This window comes from Puntigrus tetrazona, chromosome 14 (genome assembly GCF_018831695.1).
Source record: "Puntigrus tetrazona isolate hp1 chromosome 14, ASM1883169v1, whole genome shotgun sequence".
Taxonomy (NCBI): domain Eukaryota; kingdom Metazoa; phylum Chordata; class Actinopteri; order Cypriniformes; family Cyprinidae; genus Puntigrus; species Puntigrus tetrazona.
The window spans coordinates 24,995,274-25,015,519 of NC_056712.1; the positions used below are offsets into that span (position 1 = coordinate 24,995,274).

General features: G+C 38.0%; 1 protein-coding gene and 1 long non-coding RNA gene across 3 annotated transcripts in view; one reads left to right on the forward strand and one right to left on the reverse strand.

Moving 5' to 3' along the window:
* The window catches only part of glra4a (glycine receptor, alpha 4a), a 34,028-nt gene that overhangs the window by 5,389 nt on the left and 8,393 nt on the right, over positions 1-20,246 (forward strand). For both annotated transcript variants that reach the window (XM_043256842.1, XM_043256841.1), the window contains exons 2-5: positions 16,060-16,193; positions 16,406-16,473; positions 17,192-17,415; positions 18,413-18,495. In XM_043256842.1, the coding sequence (XP_043112777.1) occupies positions 16,060-16,193; positions 16,406-16,473; positions 17,192-17,415; positions 18,413-18,495 (509 nt within the window). The remainder of the gene's footprint in view (positions 1-16,059; positions 16,194-16,405; positions 16,474-17,191; positions 17,416-18,412; positions 18,496-20,246) is intronic.
* On the reverse strand, positions 2,803-4,727 carry LOC122357453. The gene is made up of 3 exons (XR_006252481.1): positions 4,331-4,727; positions 3,337-4,177; positions 2,803-3,227 (listed from the first exon to the last, which is right to left on the reverse strand). It is a non-coding gene; the product is annotated as an uncharacterized LOC122357453 (long non-coding RNA).

Consider the following 20,246-nt stretch of genomic DNA (forward strand, 5'->3'; position numbering starts at 1 on the left):
TAGGAACAAATTAAATTCAATAGTGCTAATCACAGCTTTTCAGTAAATGCCTGACTAACGCTCTGACCTCCAGACAGGCTCAGAAAGTGGGCCGCGGCGACCCAGTGTTTGGTTTATTGATATTTCTGGTGTCACGGCAGTTATGAGAGCGCCAATGCTAGCGGCTGGAGATTTGCTCTGCCGGTCAGTTGCCATGACAATTCTGGTTTATTGATCTATTTAGCTTATGGCCTTATCCATTAACCCTGTACGACAGATGATTTTTTCCTAATGGAAAATGGAAACAGCTGCAGTTTCTCAAAAGCGAAGCAGCAGTGGTCAAGGAGGACGCAAACAGCCTAAGGTCACGCCACGGGATTCAGAAATACATTCAGAATCATTAGCGTGACTGACTGTCTTGGCAAGGGAAGTACAACAGGTCGTGAGGATGGAGCCACTGAGTCTGACTTAATGGTATTTACAATAAAATACTACCACTATATTTCTAAGTCAAATAGACATAAGCCCATTACAGAGAAAGTTATGTCAGTTCTTGTGACTGTATGATGTCAGTCTAATAAACAATAAAATGCTTATGGTCCTAATATAGGTAGCTATTTTATTCTGAAAAAAAATTTGTCTACGTAAAATAGACTTATTTTGTTTTCCTTGATTTAAGGGAGTAGAATGCAACCCATGCTATTATGTATCATGAACTTAAATATAGTAAGCAACCAAAGCTGGAGTCTCACTTTTGAAATTTCATGGGTTGATTTGTACTAAAAATAAACCGACAGGAACACATTTTGACCCTCTATAGTGTGGTAAATTGCCACAATGTAACTTGCACAATGTAACTTCTTTTCAGTAAGATTTAAGTCAAGTTATGTAACACTCACACACAAATAATAATAATAATAATAATAATAATAATAATAATAATAATAATAAGGCGGTAAAACTGTCAGGTTAAAGTTAATTAACTGTGAAAAGTATAGTGTATATTAGCATGCAGATTTCAATTTCTAATGCAAATTCACATTCAAATTTGAAGTGGTTGTCTTTAAAATACAAATCCTATGTAATCCCAGGCAATCTGTGTAACAGACCTAATGAGGCTTGAGACATGTGGATCCAGCTGCAGGTTTTTATTATAAAACATGGTCATAAATATAGGCAGGGTCGAGCAACAGTAGAAGGATATGGCACAAGAATACACAAGAATAGTCTAGGAAACAAGTGAGGATCAGCTGATGGCAAAAAAAAATCCAGCAGGCCAAAAACAGAAAGTAATAATCCAGACAAACGACTCTGGACAAACAGAGTCTCCTGTTTGGACTCTGTTAGGACAGAGGCATGATGAAAGGGAAACTAGAAAATGGCTATGTAGAGTAGCTATGGCTAAACAATACTTGTTGGTTCGAGCAGCAACTGAGCGGATAGACAGGATAACAAGCTAACAAGGGAGAGGAGCTAACTGTTACTAAGGAAACTAATAAGATCAGTCCACAAAAATTAAGACAGGGAAAGGTAGACTGAAATCATGACAATCTCTAATCCAAAGCACATTTAAAACTAAAAATATAATTTAATTTCATTCCCATGTGTAATAATTTCTGGATTACAATCCACCATCAAAATGATGCACCACTTGGAGGATCCTCACAATTGAAATTGCAATTGAATGCTCAAATTATCTTTGAAAACCTATCCATTCCACTCAAAAATATTACTACTTTTTTTTTTAAATAATAGAGGCTTATTAAATAAAATGGGTGATTGAAACAAATATTCAAAGCCACTGCTAGACAATCTAGCATGTGTGTCATTTTACATTTACTCTAAACCATATTTACTAACCCTTTTGACCATTTCAAAACTTAAAACTTTAGAGGTATTTTTTAACCAGCTAAAACATTTTTAAGAAATATATTACATTTTGTGTACAATCTGTATATGCTCCCTCCTTTTTGCCAGGGGTTAGAGTTAGAGCCAAAAATTAAATTAGACATGCATGACCATACCGACTTTCTCTTTATCTCTGTCTGCACAACCAGCTGCAAGCCCATGCCTCATCCATTACCCAAGCGCTCCACTATCAGCTCATCGGGTCTTCCCACATCACTTCCCTGTTTTCCCTTTCTTCTCTGTCTTTATTTTTACCATCACCTTGATGTCCAAGAAGAAGGTTTCTGGCCACCAATCTTCCTGGTCCAAGCCAGAATACATTAGACACCGTTTTCTCACTAATGGCACCAGTGCAGGATTCCTGGAGATAAAGAGTGGATATTTGCATCCATACAATGGAACATTTCTGTCTGTGTGACCGTTGTGTTATCAGTGTACCTTCTAGATTGGAGACTACACTACCTGCTTGAACACAGCATGAAAGAACACAGAGCTATTAGCAGTTAAATCAGAGCAGAGCCATTCAAGTCATGCAGCATGTTGACTTCTGAAAGCCTGTTTCTCAAACACAGCAGTAAGGATTTTACATTTCAACGTTTTTAGGACACTTCACACTGGAGCTTTTGGTGTGATCTGAAGTCATTTGTTACAGTTGTTCAGCTGGTGTGAAAGATTTTTAAAAGAGAATCTTTTGTGCTGACTAATAGTTGATTAAAAACTAGTACTGTCAAACAATTAATCAAATAATTATTTTAACATTGTATGTTCTGTGTATATTTATTATGTATATATAACACACAGCATATTTGAAAATATGTACATTTTGTGATAAGCCAGAAGTATTTAGATCAATCTGCAGATTATTAAACAGAAGTAGTAAAAAGGAGAAAATACAGCTGTTGGCCGTAAACGTGATCTAGGAGTCGGGCAGACGAAAGCGAAGGCAGTAAGCATTCACAAGCAATAAACTGGCAAAAGGGGTCAGGACAGGCAGCCAGAATCAGAATCCGCAGTCAAGGTTACTACACAGGCAGGCCAAGAAACAGAATAATGCTCAGAAATTATCACCAGTGGTCTTCCTTGTGGTTGCCAGGTCGGCTTCTCCAAATGTGTCCTATAAGTGAGGGGTCAAGAATGTCCCTTGTATTGCCCAGGACCTTTCCTCTGGAATATACCCCTCCCAGTTGACAAGATACTGAAGTACTTGCCCCAGAGTTGAGAGTCAAGCATCATTCGGACATCGTACACCTCCTTGTCGTCGACCAGAATGGGCGGGAGCGCTTGGACCTCGGTTTCCTGGCTCTCCAACTCTCTCTTGGACCACCAGCAGGTTTTAACAGCTACACATGAAAAGTGGGAGAGATACAATAGTAGCAGATGATAGCAGGCAAATCTAAGTAAAATGAAACTGGTGTGATTTGACTAATAATATTGAATGGACCCACATACCTATGACTGAGCTTCTTGCAGGAGATTTGGAGGTGGATGTCTCTGGAAGATAGCCAAACACATTGCCCTGTGGTATACTCGGCTTCCGGATGACGATGATGATGATCAGCTTGTTCCTCCAGTCATCTCACTGCTCTTTGCAAATTAATGTTTGTACGATTCCAGGTCTCCTTACTTCGGCATAGCCATTTGGTGACAGAAGACATGTTGAAAGGTTCACCTGACCAGGGGAAGAGAGGTGGTTGGAAGCCCAGCATGCATTCTAAAGGGGTTAGTCCAGTAGCAGGTTTCAGAAGGGAGCTTTCAGCATACTCAGCTCACATGAGGAATTTGCTCCATTCTGCTTGATTATTTTGGCAATACATTCTGAGAAAGTGAGTGAGCTCCTAGTTGAGTCGTTCTGTCTGTCAATTAGACTGTGGATGGTATCCGGATATGAGGATTATGCTAACATTGAGGAGTCTGAAAAAGGCTGTCCAAAATCATAATTTCCACATGAATTGTGGAACCCCAACTGACACAATGTCCTTGGGTAGGCCATGGAACTGGAAGACGTAGTTATATAAGGTCTCAGTAGTTTCGAAAGTCGACAAAAGCATGGACAAAGGGGTTGAGTCTTGGTGAAACTGTCTATTACAGTGGTGCTACTAAATGAGTTAGGTAATTTGTTAAATGTAAATCGGTTACGAAGAAAATTGCTATTTGTGACCATTGAGGTATTAGTAATGTTTGAAGCAGGCTGGCTGGCTCTTGGCATAATGGTTTAGAGGTGATGCATAAGGTGCAGTTATTAAAAAAGATGGCAGTATCCTCTGTCATTGAAGGCCTCCAAAAACGGTTTCTGAGGAGATGAAGGGTACACGAGGTTAGGGAAAGGTGACGTTTGCTAGACGAATTTGACGTGAAATTTACTTCTACAGACAAAATACTTGCTGCTGGTTTTACAGTTTTACTGGGATCTTTACGCAGGAATTCGGATATTGAAGGGACTCACCGTTCTGAGATTCTCTGTGGTGGGTCAAACAGGGCAGGAGAATTTTAGATGGCCGGCCTGACCACAGTACATGCATAGATGTAGCTGAATCCATCACTCTTGTTTTTCAGAGGAAAGGTGAGTATAGTCTAGCTGCATTGGTTCAGGACTAGTTCCAGGGGTCATGCAGAGGCTTTGTGTGGTGTGTGCAGGTCGTCGTAATCGCACAAGGTTGTCGATTTGAATTGTGAGTTCCATTAAACCTTTTAAAATTCCCCCCACTCATCACGACAAGCTAATTCTTATCTAATTCAAATTCTAATTCAATCCTCGACAAATTGCAGCTTTAGTGTGTCCTCTACCCAACTGGTCTGAACAGCAAGCATGCAAAATATGAGGGCATACTCTGCAAAAGTTATTTTTCCCTGACTCAACATGTGAAGCTTTTCCCCGGGGCTCTTTTCCCTGACTGGGTGCTTGAAGACTTCCTGAAAATGTAGCAGGAAGATGTCATAGGTGGGGAAAGTGATCCATCCATTCTCCAGACGGCAGTGGCCCAATCCAGAGCCCTTCCGGTTAGCAGAGAGCAAACAAATGAGATCTTACTTGAATCTGTGGGATATAAAGAGGGCTGTTGGTTCACAAACAGTGAACACTGCAGTAGAAATCTCTACTACTCTAATCTATACTTGGTTGGATCGCCATTAAACTTATCTGGGAACGCCACTCAAGGACTCAACGTTGATGGTGGCATGGTAGCAATGTCAGGTAGAGTATTGATTGGGGCAGCAGCTTGTGGAGTAGAAGAGCGGCCCAGGGTTTGCAGCATTCTTACTAAGTTCTCTTTTGAGATTTGTCAAACGAGACAGCTGGTGTTGGTAAATAGCAGGTTAGCTTGTGCATATAGCTCAGACAAGAGTTGCATGATTACTGTTGTAAAGTCAGAAGTGTTTAGATCCATCTACAACTTTTTAAACAGAGAAGTAGTAAGAACAAGAACAAAATCCAGCAGTTGGCTGATGCAAATCAAGACTTCACACTGAGGTGGTTGTCTTTTATACAGGAGTGGGTGTGGTAATGAGGATCAGGTTCAAGATGAGGATCAGTCCCAGGTATGCGGGTCTGTCAGAATTTGAGTCCCGATACAAGGTTAATACCCAGGTGAGGGCTCCCTCTGGTGGTGCGATGAGACAGGGTGCGGAAACCTCTCGTAACATTTATAATATATATATATAATAAATTTACACATACAGGAAACAAAAACTTTTATTTTAGATGCACTTAATCACGATCATTTAACATCACTAATAAAAACACAAAATAAATTGTCAATATACACTAAGGAAAGAATTTAAGATTGCAATGAAACAGAAGTTACACAGGATCCAAATCTTAACAGGTTACGTTAAAAAAAAAGAAAAAGAAACAATTTTGTATTATTTATCAGCTATTGATATGTTGAATAATTTTGAGCATCTATAAAGAATGCAATAGATACATTTTTAAAAATACGTAAAATATTTTCATCAAATCACACTGTGTAGTCAATCAAAAGCCAGTAAATCACAAATCAAACTGATTTACTATTAACCCAACAGCTGACATTATTGCATGTGATGCTGACATGCCATGATCTAAACCTAAAAGTGCAATGTTAAAAAGACCAGCAGTGGAATTAAACTCAAGTTTGGAAAAAGTGACAAGTGTGAAACAGGTTTATAACAAAAGGAGATCAAAAACAGGTTTATAACAAGAGGAGATCAGATACTTCTCGGTTCTACCCACTTTATAGATTTCACAAGAAAATAACACTCTATAAAGAATGGAGCAATCACAAATATCTGAACCATTTTTGAGGTAAATAAATAATTTTAGGATTATTTTTTTTGTAAGAAGCAGTGCTGTGCTGCACATAGTCACTTAAGACATATACAGTAGATGAGCTTCTGGGAGTGAGGCCAAACTTAGTCTAGACTCTGGATCCCTTTACCCCCTTAAGCAAAGTATGGACTTCATCCACTAAGTGCCTCTAGGATGCTTGTGTATGACATACCACCCACACGGAGAGCTTCAGGGGAGAGCAACTGTACCTCTCTCTGTTTATAAAGATTAATTACAACTCTTCCTGTATGAACCAGCTCCAAAATCTACTCGTTTGCAGTGGGTCAACAGTGCCTGAAAAAATAATTTGTTACTCTGCCGGTGTTCAGAGAAGTGAGGTGCATTGGAGAGTGCTCCAATTAAAGTGGTTATTTCAGGTGTGCTTGAGAAGACCAACTAAAGTCTTTGTGCCTCACACCACAGAGGGTGAAAGGAACATCCTGACCTCACTATGCTAGCATGAGAACCCTGAAGGCTCATCCAGACCATTTGTTATAATTTATCACATTACCTGCATTCAAAATCCCATACAGATGTAGTTCTAGTACATTTGGAAAAAAAAATTCAAATGTGCAGCATCCATGCATTCCATTTTATGCAAATTGTTTCTACACATGAAATATTCAGGCGACACTGCATTCGTCAAAATTTTGCGCTTCCACTGCAGATTTCAGAAACTGATAAACATGCAACTATTCTGACACTAACAGAAACATGCTGCTGTGGAAGTATCAACTGAATAAGCACTCACATAAAATACATACTATTTAGAAGACGCTATTGTTTACAGTCATTCTACTACTGCACCAAGTGCTACCACTTATGTCCATATCACAGAAACCGACTGGAAAATATTTTTACATTTCTAAGGATCACATAGCCATTTAAGGTTATATATCCAACCTGTCTTTATAGGTCAATTGTCCAAATCCCTGAAATTTGCCCCCTATCAGCAACAAGACATTTTCACACTTCCCACTTTTGATAGCATGTGATGTGAGTATGCAATCATGGCTTTGATCCCTGAAAAGGCATGTTTTACCTAAAATGTATATGCGCTATAAATCATGAGTGGGTTAGGTGTGGTCATTCGTATAAATTATTATTCTGTCTGTATTCAGATGAGCTAAAAGATAATTTATAGTAATGTTACCGGCAAAAATACTCAATATTTTCTTTTATATTTTACATAAATCTTATCATTTTTCTAATAAAAACTACAATTACAATACAGTATCAAAAGCACTGATAACGATAAAAACAACAATGCATACATTCACAAAGAACCTCAAAAATTATGTTTGAAACATATGCTGAGAGGCCACAGCGCACCACAGGACCTCAAAGAGTTCCTTTCCCAGAATCCCAGGAAGACTGGAAACCACACATGCAAACACAAGCCATTGTGGTCTTCAGTCTCTTTCATGCGAAGCAGAAGCACACACTGACATTGAGGTCTGGAACAGCTGGAGGCTCTAAAACACAGTGAGTGACCTCTCCGCACACTTTTTTTTGTCCAAATCGGCACCGTACCCATAGTACAGGCTTCACAGACAGGTGGAGCGTTGTTGAAGCCATGTGAAGGTAGAATGAGCCAGGATCACCTGAGGGACAGCTAGTGAAAACAGGGAGAGCTGTGAACTACCTGCAAGAGCACCACAGCCCCTAAGGCGAGCAGACGGGAGGGCCTCATTACCTGAGCAAACTAGAGAGTGTAGCAGATAAATGTGTGAAACAACAAGAAGCAGATCCCAGAGTGGATGGATGGCGAACAGAGACTCGTTTAAGTGCATGGAAATAATCCAGAACCTGATGAGAACTGACAGATCCATCCATATTCATACAGCACAGGCATTTAATGGACCACATTTATCATCCTGTGGTAGCATGCTGCAGGTCCTAATTAGACATTTACTGTACACATGTACACGTGTGAGATGTGTTGTTGAGTAAAAACATGAAATAGCGTTGTCTGTCACAGAGAAGGGAAGCAGAGAGTGACTCTGCTCAACTTCACTCATTAAACGCTTCCGTTTCCTGGCCTTCATTTCTCTGTCACACCTGAATTCCAGACCAATTTCTCTGAGCTCTCATTTCATTAACCTGAATGGGCACACAGAGAAAAATCACGGCAGCGCCTCTCTGCCAGAAGGCTAATCTTTCTTCTCTGTGGTGACGTCTTTGCATTGGAGACAGTGGAGCAGAGATTTTCCATTTAGGTGTCAGCAAAATGATGCATTTCAGATAAAATCGTCATTCAATGTTTTTTTTATGATTCTTTCTGTTATATTTTACAAACTAGACAAAACATGCATAAAACATATAACACAGTTATTATAAATTTCTCAATATCACTATCTTTCTGTATTTTGACATAAGCATAATTTAAAGGCATTTTAAAAAAATCTTACTGACCCCAACATTTTAAACAGTAGTATATTTTAAGAAGGAAAAAACTTCCAAGATTTCCAATAAATCTTAAACATACCTAATACCAAAAATATGGCTTAATATGAAAAATTATTAATATTATGATAAATGGCATTATGTAGCAAGGTTGCAAACCAAGTTTTGAAACAGAGTCATGCTATATGCTGGCTTTTACACAAGGGTTTCATTTTTTTTTTAACTATAACATCAGTTAATACAAAAATGTGCAATGAACACATTGAAAAAGGAAAGGTCTAAAACACTGAATGGCAGATTGACGATCCTGAAATGTCATCCATGGTCCCTGATGAGAAAGACGGGCCTGTGGGACCCTCTTGGGAGGGTGAATCTGATAGGCTTCTCTACTTATTGCTCTGACAGCGTAGATCACGTCACAAAAAGACCCATCACAGCTCTCTGTCAGAGCGCTGGCACCATCAGGCAAGTAATCAGAGAAGTTGGAGCACTGTCTCACAGACTGACAACAGACATTCCCGACTGACCCAAGGTCTATTTCTGTGAAGCAATAAGATGAAAGCTGAGAGGACAGTAGTAGATATTTAGAAACTTTCTTTTACATTTAACTTTTTTAATGGTGCTGTATCTAAATGGTAATGTATTCATATCTTTGTTTGTTTGATTGTCTACAAATTAAGTGGGAAAAGCAGGTGGGCTCATTTGTTGTACATTTTTGTGATATGAAGTACCAATTAGCCATGCTAAGGTTTGATTACAATTAATGTAAATAACAGGCTTGGTGAATAAACAATCAGATGAGTAGTTTTCACAAAGCATATTTTATTATTTGACACTATAGGGCTTTACGTAACCAAGCAACACTGATGATTTTTTCACTACATACTGTACTGCCAATTACGTCTAATTTTTAGCTGGAAGATGAATTGTGCATTCAGTTTCACATTCAAATATTTATGCAAATCATTCAATTAATTCCTTTTGTGATCAAAAGGAGAATAATAAAGGTTACAGCAGGCAAGTAGAATTTAGTAGATTGGAAAAAAATGCTTACAGTATCATGTTTCTCTGCAAATCAGTATAAACTTCAAAAACAGCTCTTGTGTCTTAATTATGGCACACCCGAGCATTAAGCCGATAGCTTGGAAAAGCTACAGCTAAACCACAGTTTAAACAAATCGTGGATCTGGGGAGAACAGTGGCTAGGGGCAAAGAGGAAGATCAGATTAAAAAATGAGACCATCACGGCATTAAATGCATTTCTCAAGGTTTTCAGCAACAGAGAATATATTTAGCACTGTAACATGATCTAATCTAATGGGTCTTCTGAGATGTCAGAGACAGCCTCCCCTAAGGTTAAAGAGTGCATTATGAATTAAAATGTGTAATCTGTGGGCTGTGAGGAGTTTCAGCTGAGCTTGACTTTTAATAAAGTTATGAGCTGGGTTTTATACTTGCAATATATATTTCCACTGAGTTGCTTTTGCACCACATTATAGATCCAGGTTAGAACAATGAGTTTTCTACAGACATTAATAATGATGCAGGATTTGTAAACAGCGAGGAATAAACCTTCTTGGGAAAGAGCTGTGAAGTATCGCTAATGATTTTAGAGCTTTCAAGCTCACTCTAAAGCCAGATTTATGAAAAAACATCTACAGGTAAAAAAATGCTAGCAACATACTCTTAATTCAGCATTACTACAGCCACCATATTTAGTGGTCTGACTTCTGCATGATCCATCTCTCATACATTTTACTGCTTCTGGAAATTCCTACGTGAATATCGGCACTGAAGACTGTAAGATATTTCTGTGGCGAGATTATCGCTGACAAATGTAATTTATTCTAGAGGGTTAACAAAGGGCAGCTTTGACCTGTATGTGTGAGCCATGTTTTTTTACTGAGGCATCTGTCCAGTCACTGCTTGAGGGCAGTGGGTGATTGAGTCCACATTCTACCACTGTGTCTCCATGGACACGGGAGCATTACCACAGAAGGGACATAGATCACATCAGCAAAGACAAATGTATCTTGGAAAATTGCAGAACGAAAACCCAAATCCTATTCTCCTGATGATGCTGTTCATCAAAAGTAAAGCATGGATAGAAAAGGTATCCTTTGGAAAGGAAACCAAATGGAATAGCAAGACAAAAAAAAAAGAAAAAAGTACTTTTCATTCTAATTCAAATGCAAAGACCATTTTACTCAAAGGGTAAAATATGGTTGAGCGCAAGCATTCAAGGAAATGATCAGAGATGTATTTTGATGGCAGGTTGTGAAACCTGAAAACTTTATATCCTATTATGCTAATAGCCATAAAAATCTGGACAACCATCCATGAGTGTCTAATGACTATTATTTCCTATGCCTTTGGTAAAAAGTGGCCACTTTGAAAATGAATATGCTTTCTGATCACTGGCTCCCTAATGAAAAGCAATTAGCAGCATATGTTTGCAAGTCATGTGTAAAGTGTATGCTGGTACTAACTGAAATCAGGGTGGTAACTGTGATTATCATGCTCTATGAGATGAACTCTGGTTTGTAAAAAGAGGTTTACGACAGTGTTACCTTTGTTAAAAGATCCTCTGTTTCAATGACAAACTGGTTTAAAAATACTCATATTAAAGTCTTCCTGGTTCCAGAATTCTTAAAGGGATTGTTCACCTAAAAATGCAAATTCTATATGATGAGTCATATGGAGAAAAGACAGCCCTTTGGAAGAGCTTTAACACCTAATTCTCTTAAAAATTAATAATCTGTCATCATTTAATCAACCTCATGTCATTCCAAATCTGCACAATTGTCTTCTTTGGAAAACAAAAAATATACTCAGCCTTTAAATAATGATATTCTCTTTTCTCAGTAGGTTCTGAGAAAGTTTGTATTTTTAGCATTTATCTCTGAATGAATATTGTCTGTACATCTGTAATTGTGGTTTCAAAGCCCGTGAGGGAAACCAGGACTTGCTGAGGGTCACATGTGGCACTGTACTTACTGTGAAGAACATAAGGAGCCAAATCATGTGCATCAGCCGAGTCAGACCTCTTATGAAGCTTCTAATTCCAGCATGCTGCCCAAAGGCCTGTCTGATAATATTGCAGCTGACTGGGCTAAAATCTAGATTTACTTTCCTTTGGAAGAGCTGGCAGATTATATCACTGTATAACACATGCAAAGGCTAAATCTCTCCCCTCACAATTAGCCAACATAAAAATATGAGAGCTGATACTAAGAACATCTGAAATTTGCCAAAGATGTGAAAAGTTACCCAAATAGCAGAAAATACCTGCTATCAAATATCAAATAAAAAACAGATTTTTTTTTTTTTTTCGAAACGTTGCTCTATTGAAGGTTTATCAACATTCAATCTGAATTACAAATCTAAATTATATTTAGGAATTTACTTTTTATGAGTTACACTGCCATATATATATATATCTTTTTTTTATTGCAATAATATTTCTGTAATTTGATCAAATAGATGCAGCCTTGATGAGAATAAGAAACGTTTAAATGGCAGTGTAAATTTTAACAAACAAAATCAGGGCACATTAAATTACAACTCTTTAAAATAACTGTAATAAACAGAAATCTGTCATATAATAATGTCAAAATAACCTAAATAGATAATTTTGTTGTTTAAACTTGGATAACTTGGATTTTCTGCTCAGAAATACTGTCTGGCAAGTTTTGTTTTGTTTTTTTTAATTAGACAAAAATGTCACAGCTTTTTAAAATGTATTCTACATTTTTTTTTACAATGGGTGCATATACCTTTGATAGTGCCATCACAGTCATTAATTTCAGGATGCTGATAAAACTAAAAAAAATATCTGAGCTAGTGTTGAGCAAGCAATGAGTGTTAAATATTCTTGTCATTCCTCAGACAGGGACTCAGGGATCAGACAGCGGTATCGGGCCCTGAAAGGTCAGGCTCATTAAAAGTCCTTTACTTGCATCCCAATGATTCAAGAAAAAAAGCTCAAGCTTTCATTAAACAGGTCTCTGGTACCCCAGTAATGCTTCCTATGGAGCCATTACCAGCAACCCCAATGGCCTTTTGACCAGCAGACAGATGCTGTGCCTGTCAGACGAGAGGCAAACTCTTCACATTACATTCAGTTAATTACTGTTTTTCTCTACATTCGATTTCAGCTAATTTTTTTTTTAGCCAGACCAATTTTGAAATTGTTTTGTTTTCTGTCTTGCAGTTTCTAGCTTATTATTTCATCCCTACCACAGCAGATCTGTATTTATAAGCCGGCGTCCTGGGAATCCCCTAAGTGACTCCCTCTCACTGTATCCCAGCTTTTCCACACCTCAGGAACACTCCACTTCATACTTTGATGAGTAGCTCTCATGTTTGCAGTTACGTGACTGGATTGCTGCGTTGGTACAGTTCTGTCTTATGGGAATGGATATGAGATACTGTGAAGTTAGCAGTGGTATAAGGCAGTTATTATAAATTCATGACTGCTGATGAAGGGGTCAGGCATCTCTCGAGGCTTACAGTAATAAAAAAAATAGTTGTGGTCATCACCAAGTTGAAGGCAACAGCCCAGCACGAAATGGGCTTAGATCTGCCTCTGTTAACATCCCCCCAGTTATTTCTCCCCTGAAAAGTTCAGAGAGGGGAATTTTATTCTAATCTTTAATTGTACCACCTTCAAAACTTTTCTGCGTTGTCGTTGAAAAATTACGCATGCTTTAGTACATTATGCTGATGTATTCAACATCTGAAACCATTTCTGATGACTAAGAACTCGTGGGGAGGGGTCCAGTCATGAATCTTTCCACATAATCTTAACAAAAATAAAAAGAAGAAATAATAAAATGTATTTATGTAAGTTTCAAAACACAGGCACTGTGCATCTCTATAATCAAGTGCCGTAAAACTTCCAGACAATTAATAGTTTCACAGGGCAGCAGGTCAATCAATGAAGTTAATTAATGACTTTTTAATTGAATGCTGTTGACAGACTGCAGTTGTGAAAGATGGCAGGTAATCACATGTGACTGGCTAACTTAATCTTTTCAATGCATTTGAATAATTCTTTTTGTGACCTTACTGAACTTTTCTGTTGACTGTTTGACAGATTTATTACACCACTCACATTCACTTTCTTCTGCTTTATCGTTCACTCCGAGCTAGTCGTGTTCATTTCCTGTCACAAATTGCAAGAAATAATTGCTAACATGGAAAATTGTATTAAAGGAGATCTGGGTTTCATGAGTCAATATTTCATGCAGACTAAAGAGATAACTGTCGCAGTCTTTCAACTGCATTTCTCTACATGCAGCCCTGAAATAACATTTTCAAGCTGTCAGAGGAAATCATATTTTAAACGAATCATTATAGTACATCCAAAGACAACTATAATTATACATAATACAACAAAATAATTGAAACATTATGTTAATTTTTCAAATGCAGATGAAATACTAATGCTAAATTATTTTAGAAAAGTGTGCAGTTCTACTTTTTATTTCTGATGTACAAAATGAAATGGCAAAGACAAAAAATGAAGGCAAAACTACTCCTTCTGATAATATTTGAGGAAGTCAAATATATTACCCAAAAATCTGGAAAAAAATCTATAATATATGACCATAAAAAATATGAACAACTACATTTTCCAAAGGGTAAGCTAAATGTGTGCAAATATAAATAAATGTAAACCTTTTTTTCTTTTCCAAGGATGGATCTGGACTCTACTACATTATATAAATAAAACCTTTCATTTTGCCATTATAGATTGAGAGCACATATACTATAATACCACTACACCCACCACAGCTTCACCATGAATATTGTAACCATGTATACAGTCTTATCACTGGCCCAAAATGACAAGTTTGTGAATTTCAAATGCGACTGCATAATCTCTTTGGAATATTTGAAGTGGTGCTGAATACCAGACAACCAAAACAACAGAAACCATGGATTACACCCAGCACAAACACAAGCAATGGACCTTTGCCATGGCTTCTTGCCAAGGCAGTTCTTTGTGCGCCTGAGCCACATATTATATAAACCATTTTGCTGGGGATTAGAATGTAATCGGACTGTCCGTAATACTCTGTGGTGTTAAGAAGAACATTGATTGTTTAGGTGAGACAGAGAAAGAGGGAGACCGAGAGAGAACGTAAAACATATGGTTTCTCTCCTAGTGAGAGAAAGAGCAAGAAAGAGGAAAAACAACCTGTAAAGAGCTCAATGGAATGAAGCTTCCCAAGTTCAGAAAGACTTAGATATGAACTTGGCACAGTTGGAGTATAAGCCGTGGGGCCGTGAGGTTTATAAACAAAATCTGATGCTGATGGTACTTGGATGCAAACGTGAGTCAGACACTCAAGGCTGAGAAACAAACTTGATTGCTGCCTCGCTCTCCTGCGACTCTTTAAAAATGCATGTTCCGTTCTAGCACCATCTCGTCATAAACCCTGCTGAAAAGTAAAGCGGGAGTGTGAGAGAAAAGCCAGATTTTCTAAGGCAGTTGGACCACATAAAAAAGTGGGGGTGATTCATTTAGCAGCCTTTCTCTTCTATTTCGGATAAACAAGATCTGAACTGGATGATGAGGAAGCCCTGGAGCCTGTGAGGCAAATTTAAACCCATATTGGACTTTTTCTCGCTCCAGGAGAGATTTGTATCTTCCAGGGCTTTGGAAAGAACACAGCCTGTGGTTACAATTTTTTTTCTTTTTTTTTTTCAAACACTATGCAATCTAAGTAGAAACTCACCTGGGAGCTTCCACTAAAAATTCACTTCAGATTTTCTGTTGTGAAAACACTGAGGAAAACTTACCGATCAGAAAATTTGATGTTGGAAGGAGACAGGAAGTCTGATGACCCTTCGCTCCTTAAGAGCTGGGGACTGGGGTCATGACTGATCTGCTTAAAACTGAATCAAAAGCAAGCAGACAACACTTCTTCTGAAGTATCAAGAAGGAAAAAATCCAGTAGAATCCAAGACTACAGCCTCTGGGATCCACTTGCTCTGGCCTGGCAGGTCTGTCAAGCACAGACTGAGTCCCGCTGGAACTGGAATCAAAGTCGTCTCCCGTAACTGTGACATTCGCAGCATTTCAATTGAGCCATCAGTCTGTCAGACACAATGCCTCCCCCTACCTAGGGATTTATTGGGTTCTGTTTTTCTTCGCCATGATCACTGTGACAGGCTTCAGTAAAAACACTGCATGAAGAACGTATGTTTAATGCATTATGCCTCAGTGTTCCCTGCTGAACAGACCAGTATTGCAGGGCACATGCATAAGTTTAAAATGTCGGTGTGCACACTGCACACTGGTCTTTTCAACAAACCTTGTTCTTTTTAAAAGATATGTTAAAACGGTTCATGGCAGTCATTATCACAACTGTATCTGTCACCCCTTACTTCATCTTTCTCTTTGTTGCTTCTTTTCTACACCCCTTCTTCTTCTCTTTCACTATCTCTGGCAGACTGGGCTCCTGTAAAGAGGAGATAAAGTCCTCCAGCAGGCCAGCCCCGAAGCCTATGTCCCCATCGGACTTTCTGGACAAGCTGATGGGAAGAACCTCCGGCTATGACGCTCGCATCAGGCCCAACTTCAAAGGTGTGACAGACTGTAAACAAACAGGATTTGTCTGGATATATGCAATATAACTTATGAAACTGGTAGCAGCTTGACAGTAATGACTCCTTGAAACATAATAAGGTGACAGTTGAAAGAACCCAATGACCTGACTGCATGCTATTACTCCAAATACAGAAACAAAAGTAAGTGTTAGTCTTAACATAAGAAACGTCTCCCTTCTATTTCTACAGGACCACCAGTAAACGTCACCTGTAATATTTTCATCAACAGCTTTGGATCCATTACAGAAACAACTATGGTATGTAATCGCACTGGTTCAATTTTGTTTAATATCAAAGAAGCAGCATTGCACTTATGTATTAATGCAGCTCGGACCTTGACCTCAAATGCAAAGGGGAATTCCTTCTCTTCCTCTCTCTTTCTTTTCTTTCAGGCAGTATGCTCTGTTACAATTATATTACTGCTGAGTGAGTTTTTAGTCACTTACCCTACTTCTCCTTGTCTCGAGAAGCACATCACTTAGAAGTTTAGAGTCCAGTGGGTCAGCTGATGTGCTGATAATGAACTGTCCTCCATGCAATTAAAATGAAAAATTGAGAGAACGGCTAGGATCTTGAGGGAAAAAATGAAACGGTGATATACCCATCCTCTAAAGCCGTGATTAGCACTAAATGTCTCTGTCAGCAGAATGTTTCAGTTGACCGTTACAGATTGCCATTGTTAACGGTCTGTTAGTCGGTTAACCTGGGATTTGATAATTGGAAATGCAGGTCCTCCAACAGAAATTAATGTCAAGGGAGAACAAGTTATTTACTGGCATGTTACAAGCATATCTGATTCAGCCTGTTTTAGGTTTGCAATTAAAATATTAGGTAAAAGAAGAACTAAAACAAAAAAGAACATTAAAAGTAAACTAAACAAAAAGGAATATTACTAATAATCAAATCCAGAAATCAACCTATAAGGTTTAAGGACCTAACATTTTCTGGGTTTTCTCTCTCTCTCTCTTTCTACAGGATTATAGGCTTAACGTTTTTCTACGCCAGCAGTGGAACGACCCTCGATTGGCCTATAGTGAATATCCTGATGCTTCTCTAGACCTGGACCCCTCTATGCTGGACTCCATATGGAAACCTGACTTGTTCTTTGCTAATGAAAAAGGTGCAAACTTCCATGAAGTCACAACAGACAACAAGCTGCTGAGGATCTTTCAGAATGGGAATGTGCTATACAGTATTAGGTAAGGAGAGAAGTCTCTCACATATTTAAAAGATTAGTGCAAAAAAATTGCGCCAATGGTGCAAAAGAGTTTTTTTTTGCATGGTGTTAAAGACATGCGCTAAAGTAAACAGGGTTGATCACAATTTGAGTGATTCATAGTAAATATGCAATATACAAGATGAGAGATATGTGGCCTAAGAACAAAGATTAAAAAAATGTCAATGTAAAAAATTCTAGTATTTAAAAAGAAAATTCTAAGGGAGAATGAAATATAAATAATCATGGCATGGTTGCTTTTGAGAACTACAGTGGGGAAAAAATGTCACGTGTTGAGCCTAAAAAGGTCTCCACATCAGTGTGTAAGTGTAGATTTTGGGGTTTGAATTTAGTGTTATCACAGCACTAAAGAATCTGGCTCTTCAAAGAAAGCACTGGTGGCTTTTGTCTTTCTCTGAGGCACTGTGTTAAAGCAGGTAATTATACTGTTTTCTCTATCCAAACTTTTTATTAGTGATGATTCCTCACAGCTAAAACTTTAATGTGTCAGCAGCATGATAAATAAATGGAAATGGAAAAAACTATCCGGCAGTTAGTTTGCTATTAACAAGAAAGGCATGTGATACAAACACAGCAATTCACTGCCTCATTTGGGGATTCACTCTGTAATCCAAAATCAAAGGGATGAAGCGTACAGCCATAAAGATCTGATCTTGTACACCGTATGAACTGGGTTTTTGAATACTGGTACATTTTGAAATAAAATTTAATTTTGAAGCTTGATAGCTGCATATTATAATTAATCTCATTCACTGAAGTTATATTAAAAAACCTGGTCAGATATTTGTCAAAAAAGAGGAACATATGGGTTTGTAAATAATAACAAATTTTGTTTTTGAGTCTTCCTTGTAAGCTCCTTGGATCTTTCTCTATCCGCTATTTAACACCTTTTTTCGGCCCTTTGTGGTTTCACGCTGACTCTTCCCCACTTTCTTCTTTCCTGTTTTGCGCTGTCTTAGGCTAACACTCATCCTGTCTTGTCCTATGGACTTGAAGAATTTCCCAATGGACATTCAAACCTGTACCATGCAGCTAGAAAGCTGTGAGTACTCTAGCTATTCTTCTCTACCTCCCCCATCTCTCCTCACCCTTCCCATCTTCACACTTTGATACTTCTGATACTGAATTTTAATGTATGCACTGATAGCAATGACCATAAAGGTGAAACACAGTGAACATATTTAAAAACATTCTTGCATTGTTGCGTAAGGTGAATAGTATATAGTTTGGGTAAATGTTTTTGAAAGTCTAATATCTTTATGGAAACCACAATACATTTACTTTAATGATTCGTTTTTCAACCAACAACATTTATTTGAAAATGTGAACTTTTTTAATAGGCCTTTAACAGTCACTTTTGGTCAATTTAATGCATCCCTGCTGAAAACAAAAATATTATGAATGTTAGTGTATACCATGAACTGCTACTTTAACAAATCCTGTTAAGATCGTAATCACAGTCCACTGATTGTCTGTTTCCACTTGCAAAGCTGGTAACCTTGAGCACTATGAAAATGAATAAATTAGAATACTTTGTTTTAGTCAGTTTCTGCACAAAAACAAGTAAAATCTCTGTATCAATGACACAGCATCCTCATTTTAATAGTGTGCGTAAAGTGTCCTTCCTTATTACCTTGATAAAAGAACGAGGGAGTCAAAGAAATAGACTATTCACCACCCCAGTGCCCTTAGAGCAGATAGCATCTTAACTCCTGGAACCAATTTAAAGGATATCAATAATGAAACTTTCATTTTGTGTCCCCTTTATTATGTGACCCACCTCAGTTGCCCAAGAGGCTTTTAATTCCACCTCCCTGAGACAAAAGGACACCCTTTCTAACAACTAGAAGAGCCCAATGAAAATCTGTATAAAGAAGAAATGCATTGCAGTCACTTGGCTTGACGTCTGGATTTTCCTGTTGGATTATTTGATTCGAATCCCCATTTATGTTCCGTGACCATAACAGCTAAAGTATATTCATTCAACATTCAGTGACTCACATGGTATAAAAGATTTCGGGCGTATAATACACACAGACAGCATGTTTTACTGTCCTTTCTGTGTCCTCTATATGTCTACAGTATTTATTCAATGAGTGGAAAAATCCCTCCTCCGTGGCCGCAGTTAAAATTGCCCTACTCTAAGGAGTAGGGTCAGACAGAAAGAGACACAAACAGGAAGACAGGCAGGTTTACTGCCCAACAAAGCGGTTATGGAGGGCATAATCATTTCTGATTAAACAAAAGCACCTTTTTTAGGCCTTTGAAAGGGCCTACTGAAAACTGTCTTGACAAGTGTTAGGACACAGCCAAGGGGTGGGATCACCTTGTCTGGAAAGGACACATCCTGGTAGAAAAATCTGATGCTGAAGACAAGAGGTATAGATTAAAGTGAAGGTATAAACTGTAAAACAAAGGAGGAAAGTAATTTTTTGGAAATTGGGTGTGCAAATGTGTTTTCAAGGGAACAAATATTTCACGTATGACAAGTGACATGACATTATTGTAAAAATCCACAATGAAGCATTTTTGAAGCATTAAGGCTTCAAAAATGAATGTTTTATTTATTTATTTTAGGTATTACTGACAAAGATTTAGTGAACAGATGTTTTTTTTTGTGGATTATAAGGAACACACAGATCAAACAGGCTACAGAGACCAACAACATATTTTTTGACCCAAAGTAACACTGGAAAGCAATAAAAAAAAAAGATCTGAAATTTCAAATATGCACTACCATTCAAAATATCTGAGTCAGTAATGTGTTTTTGTTTGCTTTTTTTAAGTAGGCAC